Genomic DNA, 10,875 nt, shown 5'->3' with positions numbered 1-10,875 from the left:
ACCTATAGCAGAAAGAACAGTGCAATAATTGAATATGATTGCTTGAATTTGCCTTTGCTAGGCAGTGCCACTGTTGTGTTCTAAATAAATAACCTTTGGAGAAAATGTGCTATTAATTCAGGGAAAGGTTCTAAATATATAATTAGGGCATCTAAGGGATTCAAAGGAAGTGATGTATTATTGTGGATTTTGTGAGACTTACCAGGTAACATTTACTAGGTTCATCAACTTCTGCCCTTGGAGATTAACACACACAGAGATACACACTTGTACAATATTGTGCAATATTCCACACAGGATTCTCTACATAGAGACGCACTATCACCAGCACTACTAAAGATGTAGGTGTCATCACCACACACAAAAGTTCAACTCTTATGGTTATGTGCCACTTAGCCAAACAGTCTTACTTTTACCATATTCATTTTAATTATTGAGAAACAAACTTTCAACCCATGTGGGCAAGAGAGCAGTAATATTTCCCACCCTAGGTGTCCTTTTATTATTTCAATCACTCAAGATGTGGTAAGAAGTTAAGCAAAATGACACCTTTTATTGGCTAACTAGAAAGATTACAAAATGCAAGGTTTCAAGGCAACTCAGGGCCTTCTTCAGGCAAGATGTAATCACATAAGATGAAAGAAAAAGTATAGAAAGCATAGAAGCAACAGGTATTTATTATTTATTATCTATTGCATTTTCTTCTATATGGTGTAACAATAGAAGACAATATATAAAGTTTGGATATAAACATTCTTTAAAAAGCTTACTGAAAATCAGAAATGTCAAGAATTAGATGTTGTTCTGGGTGGTGTTTAATTTTGCAGTTGATGTTATTGCAGGTGAAATGGTCAATTTGCCTTCTGATTTCTGTCATTGCCCTTTTGTAGTCATCCTCTTTTGTCCCTCAGATGAACCACATTTACTGGATGTTAAAATGCACACATGGCGTTTTGTGACTTTTGACATTATACAAATTTTGATTAGTTATTTTGTTTTTATGATAAATAATCCTGCTCAAAGCCTTAGGTCATTTTTACTCACTTCTTTACTTTCTCAAGCTATATAAACTAAGTTCTGTGGTGCCTAATTGAAATAGATACAAGCCTTAAATTTTACACCGTTTGGCTTGCTCTCTCTCTCAGGGGTGGGGATCGATCTGTTCTTAACATAATTCTTTTTTTTTGTAAAAACTTGATTGCTATGTATTGATTGTAATAAAATTAATAAATAAAAATTAAAAAAAAAAAAAAGAAATAGATACACTAAAGTTACAATTTACAAAGTACTAGCATGATATAGAAAGAATGCATGAGAGAGTAAATACTTTAAATCATCTTGATTCATTTGAGGAAAAACTAAAACTTAATAAAATCAGCTGTTCAAATATGGAAGATTTTCCAGTACAGGACAAGTATTTTGTTTTTTCTTTTGTGCAACTTTGAAGACTTAAATATGGATGGCAATGTTAGTACCAGTATATCTGCCCCAACAGTATGCAGAGATTTTGCTGCCCTACTGTTCCACACTTTATCTAGAAGGAAATTTAATTCATTTTCCTCTGTACAGTGTTGTAAGTGCATTGCTAAGCACTGTGAAAGGTGTAATATAAAATCAAAAGATGGATTAAATCCCAGTTTGCATACTTGCGCTCTGAATATACTGTAGACCTCGATCAAAGAAGGGGACAAGTAAAAGACATGGGCTCAGTGGTCTTTTCTCTCCTTGACATTCTTACATTCCTGTACTGAAATTCACACTAGTTCTTTACCATCAATATTAAAGTCTTGTTTTAGTGAAGGGTCACATAAAGAGCTAATTTTAAAGCACACTGCCCTTTACAGCCTGAGTGTATTTCAATCCACGTTGGCCAAGCAGGAGTACAGATGGGCAATGCCTGTTGGGAACTGTATTGCCTGGAACATGGTATCCAGCCAGATGGGCAGATGGCTAGCAATAAAACAACTGGAGGATCTGAAAGCTCCTATGACACCTTTTTCTGCAAGACAGGAAATGGTGGGCTGAACCCCAGGGCCATCTTTGTAGATTTGGAGCCTACAGTGATTGGTGAGTCTTGATTTCCTTGGAAGATTTTGAATAATCCTCCCTCAAATGCCTATGCAGAAATTTTAAGGTATAAATTACATACATTTCTTTTGTCATACCTATGGAAGACTTCTGAAAGGCTATCCAAATAACAATTTTACTAGAACAGAATTTGCCCCATTTTGTACTTGTTTGTATAAAATGAAATACTAGACTGGCAAAGGGCAAGTGGCTTAGTTGAACTAATATATTTGTCTCGTTGTAAGTGCAAGATGCACTTCCCAATATTTTGTGAAAATTTCTAATTTTCTAATGAAAAGGTCCTTTTAGCAACCAGGGAGGCCGGAGTTTTGGCCAAAGTGATAAAGCAGCTTACAAGTCATCGCCACATTTTGGTCAGTAGACTGTTCCATGATCAGACAGAAAGCAAAGATTATGGGACAGACATAACAAAACTAAGAAATGTTTGAGTTATCATTTAAGTTTGACGTAATTGTATGGAATGTTGTTTTCTTCAAATAATATCAATAAAAGAAAAATAAGATGACAACAGAAGGCACAGAGGGGGGAATAAGATACATTGAATCTAAGAGATGAACTTTTAATAGCATGATGTAAAATATTGCTTGATAATATTCATACACAGTCCTTGGTAAATTTATCTGAAAATAATGTGATGGTACCATCTTTTCATCACTTTTCCATGGCTCTCTGTGGCTGTTAGCTCTCTTAGCTTAGGAAGACATTACAACAATCTAACTTAGAACAATTTTTGCAACTTAATAATAATGAAAATAATAATAATAATAATACTCAAAAGTGCTTCTCATAGTGAGTGGGGAACCATTTCAACCAGTAGTAATGTGCAGCATCCACCTGGCAGCCATTTTTGCACTAATCCTCTCACGCACATGAGCGATAGGATGGTGGAGTGGTGAGAGAGATAGCCAATTAGAGACGGGGATGATTAGTTGGCCAGGATGACTAGGCCATGGAGGGCAATTAAGCCTGGACATCGACATACACCATGCTCTTTACAAAGGATCCCCAAGGATCTTTTATGACCACAAAGAATTGGGCCTTTGGTTTAACGTTTCATCCAATAGCATTTTTGAAGCATGGTGTCTTCATTACTGCATTTGGGGAATTGGGATCCATATTCAGACCACAGGGTAAGTGTCTCCTGCTGGCCTCACCAACGCTTCTCCCAGCAGCAACCATGCTTTTTCTAGATGGTTTCCCATCCAAGTACTGGCTGACCCCAAATATGCTTAACTTCAAGTGGATGATGTCTTCGGAGTGCATGTGGTATGGGTGCCTATTATTATATAGTACATTATATGGAGAGCCCACAGGTCCACCATTGGTTATATTTTAGCACAGTTTTACTCTGCTTTAATTATTATAATATTTTATGTGATTCACCCATCCCATCACTGAACTTCATGACCCACATTCTGGCTCAGAATCCCGACAGGGCAGAGTCAGTTGCAAGGTAGGAATTAACTGAGGAGTGAGTGCCAGTTAACAATAAGGCACATTTAAACACCCACATCTGCTTATGAGAAGTATTATGCAAAATAGCAGTATTATATAATACCAATACTAATTATATAATGAAATGTTTATACAATTAACAATGAGAAAGCACTATTAAAGACAAAATGCTCACATAAAAATTGTGACCCGACATTTGCGCGATAGACATGCGCGCCGACAAAATAGCGGAAGTTTCATTAAATATGAATTACTAGTTTAAAGCATAAATAATAATGCTTATTTTAGAAGTCAATATTATGAGACGCGGCATGCCATCAGCACGGCACGACGATAGTCCTTAACATCACGCCCTGCATATGTAGGAAGAATTGCATCAAGGGCGTCATACTCTCTTGGCCTCTCTCAGCGCATTTGTCGAAAACCAGTTAGCGGGTTTGTCGGCACTCATTTGTCCATTGCAGTTTTGTCAGGGTGCATATGTCTATCGCGCTTTTGTCGGTGAACCCATAAAAATAGGTCTTCTTGTCTTTAATATGTCATCCTCACAAATCATATTGATGGAAGGTTTGAAGTGGTAATTACTGATGTTCTGGTTATAAAAATATATTTTTGACAAAGTGTTTAATGTTTGATGACCAACAAAAACAGCCCCTGATTCCACACACCAGTAAATGAGCATGTATTAAATATAGGGAGTATTGTAATAAAATATTCCATTAATTATTTTCCAAAATGCTTCATGCCAGTCCTTTTGCAGGATTCCATTAATTTATTGGTTTAGACCAACCAGTGTAGCCTTCCAAACATTTTTTATTGTAAATACTTTTAAATAAAACAGAAGATGACACTTGTATTGCCTTTCCAATTTTTACCATCATGACTCAAGTGTAATATTATCTCTGAATGAATTTGTCTGCTTTCTTTTTAGATGAAGTTCGCACAGGGACCTATCGGCGACTTTTTCATCCAGAGCAGCTCATCACAGGTAAAGAGGATGCTGCCAACAATTATGCTCGGGGACACTACACCATTGGTAAAGACATCATTGAGTCCGTTTTAGACCGAATCCGAAAGCTGGTGAGTCACCCCTGTCTTGAATCAATAGGCCTTAAAGTTCCTTATGTGAATTGGTGCCAGAAATTGGCTGAAGAAATCCATTGTCCCCTTACAAACAGCAGACAGCATTTTAAACCCAATTTTTATAATTAATAGCTCATTTTATGATTCTAGATATGCCATGCTTTTTGTGGATGTGACTACATTTCCAAAGTAAGATTAGATACCTGTGTTGTAATAAAAAAAGTAGAATATATTAAGCTGAGAATCAATCAAAGCCTTCTAAAGCTTCTTTTTTTGATTTAACTAATACTAAATCCATTGAGCCTGTAACATTTCTGCCCTGTTGCCACAAGCTTTAATAAGAGGACCATTATTGATTCTTGGGACTGTGCCTGACCTGAAAAGTTATTCAGTAATCCTTCAGCTAATGAAATCTCTTTTGAGCGTGTTAAATGAATTTATATGGACTTGTTTCTGGACTAGTTAGTTCAATTCCTTCATGAAAAGGAACAGCTAATGGAGCAATGTCTCCGTATGAAACTTATTATACACAATCCTGAGTAGTTTTCATCTTTACCTCCCCCAGGCTGATCAGTGTGCTGGCCTTCAGGGTTTCCTGATTTTCCACAGTTTGGGTGGAGGCACTGGTTCAGGTTTTGCCTCCCTGCTCATGGAAAGGCTGTCTTTTGACTATGGAAAGAAAAGCAAGCTGGAGTTTGCTATCTACCCTGCACCTCAGGTAAGCTGCTTGGTAAATCTTGCATGTGGCTGAGGACTTGAAATACTACTTTGCAAGTGGCATTGGTTTATCAGTTTATTTTTATTAAAACATAAATACTGTAATTGAAACTTAAAGGTGTTGTGGTACAAAGCTATACAACTCAAAACACCTTTTTTCATTAATATAATTTTTTTTTTAATTTCACCATTAATTTAGCAGACTTTTAAATCAAACAAGCCTGTTATTTAACACTAGCTAGACTAAGCAGAGTTTTGGGTGGTTAATAACAAGTAACAGATGATCCTGGCAAACATGTTTGTGACTTTCCTTATGAAAACAATTCTAACTTTTGTTATTCCGTGATAAGTAACAATTTCTCCTTACCTTTGTTTAAACAAAGATGCAATAGAGGAAACTGCTGATTACCCTTACTCTTATATATTAAATGACCCCACAAATATAAATGCTTGCATGTGTGCACTAGTCACAACAGTCAGATCAAGACATAAATACATTAATGTAATGTTACAATTTGTAAAATGATAGTAAAAAAATGATAAGTAATGTTGTCAGAAAACCTAATCCTGAAAAACTGCAGTCAGTTTCAGATAAGATTTTCTGATAATATTCTGTTAAATTCTCAGTGTATGCTTTTATTTCACAGCTAGTTCTCATTGAAAAACTTTAAAAGTACAAATTAACCAATTGTAATGAAATCATTCCATCTCAAAATGACTGAGGGCAAAACTGGAAACAAGTCATATCTTCTAGAAGAAAGTTTGAAATTCAGAAGATTTTATCTCTCTGTCTTCAATTTGTACTGGTCTGGTACAAGAATTGCAATACAACATAATGAACATTTTTGGAATAGTCAAGAAATGTCTGATAATACTGAAATGCACAATATCATTAACTGGTAGACCCATCCATTGTCTCATATCTCTCACATGTCAAGGCAAAATTACATCCCCCTCTTCTCTTGTGTGTTCATAGTAAAGTCTAAAAAGATGAATGAATGACAAGGAAATGACACACGGCCCTGGAACATTATCTGCGGACCGCTGAACATCTCAGGGTGTCTATAGTCACATACATCAGTGGTTCTCAAACTGTAGGGCGGGCCCCCCTAAGGGGGCGGGAAGTAATAAAAAGGGGGGTGGGAAGATGTGAAAAAAAGAAAACAATCAAAAATATGAGAAATACATCCATTGAAACCAAAACAAATTAACTTAAACTACATTCTGATACTAGAAAAATAGATAAATGTCGATAAAAGCTAAGTAGGTATAATAAAATATGCATCTATGATACATCATTAATTAAAAAAGAACAAATTGGTATTAGTGGGCTCCTTTCAAAAAAACGTTAGGGAGGAGCGATTAAAACTGTTATGAAAACTCGGGTCGCAAATACTTAAAAAGTTGAGAAACGCTGACTTACATGCACCATCTAGTGTTAATACTCCTGTACTGCTACATGAAAATGCATATTATCTCCAGTGAAAGAAAAAAAAAATCAATAAATAAACCATGGCAATCAAATACTGCTGTATATTTAGAATAAGAATTATTTAAGTTTTAAAAGCAATTTATAAACAAACTTCATTTATCTATTTTATGAATTAGTCAAATGTTTTCTCTGCCAGTCCTGGCAGCAGAGTACAATTCAGGCATTAGAACTGACAGAAATGTACACACACACACTACTGATTTATTAGTTACTTGAATCTAACCAATTTTTTTTCAGCTTTGTGAAATCAACGGGAGTACATCACTTAGACATGGGTAAAATGTACAAAAGTCTCTTCACAGATGGAAACAAATTCATGCCCTCAGTGCAATACCACCATGCCACCTACAAACATAACTATACCAGCTTTACACAGAGGAAGACCAGCAGTGTCAGCCCAAATGAACCCTGAATCAGTTCTCATGCTTTATCTTTACTGTCAATATTGTATGCTACTTAATCATATAAAGCCTAAAGCCACCACAAATTACAATGGTCTAGCAAAATCTTCATGGGTCAGATTTGGTTTCTGCAAAGCAAGAGTTTCAGATCAGAAACAAAGGAAGATTGGGAGAGTACAGACCCTAAATACAAGTATGCCTATGCCTATGCCTGCCAAATGAACAGACAGCATAAGTATTTCCAGAAATAAGTAAGAACAAATAAATATATAAAAATCTATTGATTAGAGGAAAATGGATGATAAATAACATTAGTGTGTCTGCGTAAATACTATAAAAGCAAAACTGATTAATTACTGATTGATTAGCTGACATTTTTAAGATCAGTAAGGTCCTATGCCTTAACTAGTGCACCATGGTTCCAGCCTAGTAAAAAGCACAATTAATTTTGTACAATACATATTCATCTTGGTGTATCCCAGTCCGGATCAAGTGTATTTAGTTTGGCTAGTGGCAGCTGAACAGGCATGCTTTCTCTTGTATTTTTAAACCTGGGTGACCTTGTCTGGAAGCAGTATTAATCTCGTATGAAATGAGCAAATCACTAGGTACTCCCATCCTGTCTGCACATTATGGATATATACAAGCTCCTTCTTGAGAGCAGGTAATAGCTTTGAAAAGATTTTGTTGACATTAATGCTGATATATAGTGCAAAAATAATGCCGGCTGAAGGATTTTGATTTTATTCAACAGGGACAAATATCACAAAACCGGCCATTAGCTTTCATACAGGAAAGTAAAACCTTCTTCATAAAACTAAGGTTTGCCTTTGAGACATGATAGAAATGTTTTATTTTGCCTGCATCGATTTAACCTGGCAATTTACTCTTTGAACAGGTCTCTACAGCAGTGGTGGAGCCCTACAACACCGTCTTGACTACACATTCAACCTTAGAGCATTCAGACTGTGCCTTCTTGGTTGATAATGAAGCCATTTATGACATATGCAGAAGAAACCTGGATGTGGAGCGGCCCTCTTACACTAACCTTAATCGGCTCATTGGACAAATTGTGTCTTCCATTACTGCCTCCTTACGTTTTGATGGTGCCCTGAATGTGGATCTAACGGAGTTTCAGACCAACTTGGTGCCATATCCCCGTATCCATTTTCCTTTAGTGTCTTATTCACCAGTAATATCTGCAGAAAAGGCCAATCATGAGCAGCACTCAGTAGCTGAGATCACATGCTCCTGCTTTGAGCCAACCAATCAAATGGTGAAATGCGACCCTCGCCATGGAAAATACATGGCCTGCTGTCTGCTGTACCGGGGTGATGTTGTACCCAAGGATGTGAATGCTGCCATTGCTGCAATCAAGACCAAGAGGTCCATCCAGTTTGTGGATTGGTGTCCCACAGGCTTCAAGGTATGTGAGACTATTACAGCATAAGGGATCATGAAAGCCTTAAACCATGCCATTTTTCTCTAAAGCCCGAAAAAATTATATACATATATCAACATATACACTTTACTATATTTTTTTTAAGAGGTGCTGAAATTTCAGATTATTCAGCCCTCATGCTGTAATTTAACATAAATATAAACAAAAAGTGTCCGCGTTAAGGGGCAGACTGCCACGATGAAGCTGCCCCATATGTACCAGCTCCAACAGGAGTGACCTAATAGCAACCAACTGCCAGGAAATAAAGATCACAATTATTTACAATTAATTTTCCAGATTGCCAAACAAACACAATAGGACAATCTATTTGGCATTGTACCTTTCTAGGTGCCAAACCAATTGTAATTTTGTTATTTTTTTCCCTCATTAGACAACCTTTCACTACTTCCAATACTTCACATATATGGCATGACCTTAATTTCTGATCCATTCTTCTTAGTCCACACAGTATTAGAGCCATGATAAGCTGAGCCAAAACAGTTCTGCCCAATGACACTTGATAATTTAAAAAAGTGATAGTTTCTTCCCAGGATTAGGAATGAAGATGTAATTTGCAGATTGTAACAAATAACTGTGTGGCTTTCAATTAATTTCTCTAACAGGTAGGTGTCAATCGCCAGCCACCAACTGTCGTACCAGGTGGTGATCTGGCCAGGGTACAACGGGCAGTCTGCATGCTAAGCAACACAACTGCCATTGCAGAGGCTTGGGCTCGTTTGGATCATAAATTTGATCTGATGTTTGCAAAACGAGCTTTTGTACATTGGTATGTAGGGGAGGGCATGGAAGAAGGTGAGTTCTCAGAGGCCAGGGATGATTTGGCAGCACTAGAGAAGGACTATGAAGAAGTGGGCATTGACACTGCTCAGAACAACATTGAGGAGGAAGAATATTAAATAGAAATGGGATAAAATGAGGAAAGAACCAAAAGTAAAATGTATACCAAGAAAGGATAGAAACTCATTTAAACGTCCACATCTCTTGCAAATGCAATAAGCAGTTTACTTTTATGGACTCAGCATTTAGTAAACATGTTCTAGATTCCTCATATTCCTACATGTAAAACCTAATAAATTAGATTACCAGTCATGAGTGCCCATTTGTGGAAAGGTACAACAACAACAAAAACATTTATTTATATAGCACATTTTCATACAAATTGTGCAGTTCAAAGTGCTTTACATAATGAAGATAGAGAAAAAAGACAAAATAAATACAAATTAGAATAAGGGAACACTAATTAACATAGAAATAAAGTAAGGTCAGATGGCCAGGGAGGACAGAAAAAACAAAAAAGAACTCCAGACAGCTGGAGAAAAAAATAAAATCTGCAGGGGTTCCAGGCCATGAGACCACCCAGCCTCATCTAGGCATTCTACCTAACATAAATGACCTCAATCAGTCCTCATGGTATTCAGGATTCTCATGGAAGAACTTGATGATGGCGGTCATGTGGACTTCTGGCCTTTAATCCATCAATGTAGGGACATCAAAGTGCTTTGATCAGGTGGCGGTGGCGCAGGTCGCCACCCCAGAAAACCAGAAAAAGAACAGAAGAGAAAGTAGGGGTTAGTATGGATTTTGGAGCCACCATGAACAATCATAATTAATTGAATATACAGAGCATCAGGATTAAACTAAAATGAAATTATGAGAAGGCCATGTTAAAGTAATGAGTTTAGCAGGGTTTTAAAGTGCCCCACTGTATTAGCCTGGCGAATTCCTATTGGCAGGCTATTCCAGATTTTAGGTGCATAACAGCAGAAGGCTGCCTCACCACTTCTTTTAAGTTTAGCTCTTGGAATCATAAGCAGACACTCATTTGAAGATCTAAGGTTATGACTTGGAGTGTAAGGTGAAAGACATTTTGAAATATAAGGAGTGAGATTATTTAAGGCTTTATAAACCATAAGCAGGATTTTAAAGTCAATTCTAAATGACACAGGCAACCAGTGTAGTGACATAAAAACTAGAGAGATGTGCTCGGATTTTTTTTTCCTAGTTAAGATTCTAGCAGCTGCATTCTGCACTAGTTGCAATCGATTTACAGCATGTCTTTTTTGGGTAGTTCTGAGAGGAGAGCGTTACAGTAATCTAATCGACTGAAAACAAAAGCGTGGATTAATTTCTCAGCATCTTGCAATGTTATTAGAGGTCTAGCTTTTGCTATATTTCAT

The 10,875-nt window shown here is 36.7% G+C and overlaps 1 protein-coding gene across 1 annotated transcript; it reads left to right on the top strand.

Moving 5' to 3' along the window:
- Positions 1-1,841: 1,841 nt before the first annotated feature.
- Positions 1,842-9,594, top strand: LOC120534363 (tubulin alpha-8 chain-like). Its single transcript, XM_039761902.1, has 5 exons — positions 1,842-2,067; positions 4,475-4,623; positions 5,192-5,344; positions 8,135-8,662; positions 9,301-9,594. Exons 1-5 carry the CDS (start codon positions 1,887-1,889, stop codon positions 9,592-9,594), a joined length of 1,305 nt encoding a protein of 434 aa, XP_039617836.1. The 5' UTR covers positions 1,842-1,886.
- The last annotated feature ends 1,281 nt before the right edge of the window (positions 9,595-10,875 follow it).

Source organism: Polypterus senegalus, chromosome 1, assembly GCF_016835505.1.
Source record: "Polypterus senegalus isolate Bchr_013 chromosome 1, ASM1683550v1, whole genome shotgun sequence".
NCBI lineage: Eukaryota > Metazoa > Chordata > Cladistia > Polypteriformes > Polypteridae > Polypterus > Polypterus senegalus.
This window is presented reverse-complemented; position numbering and strand designations above follow the sequence as displayed.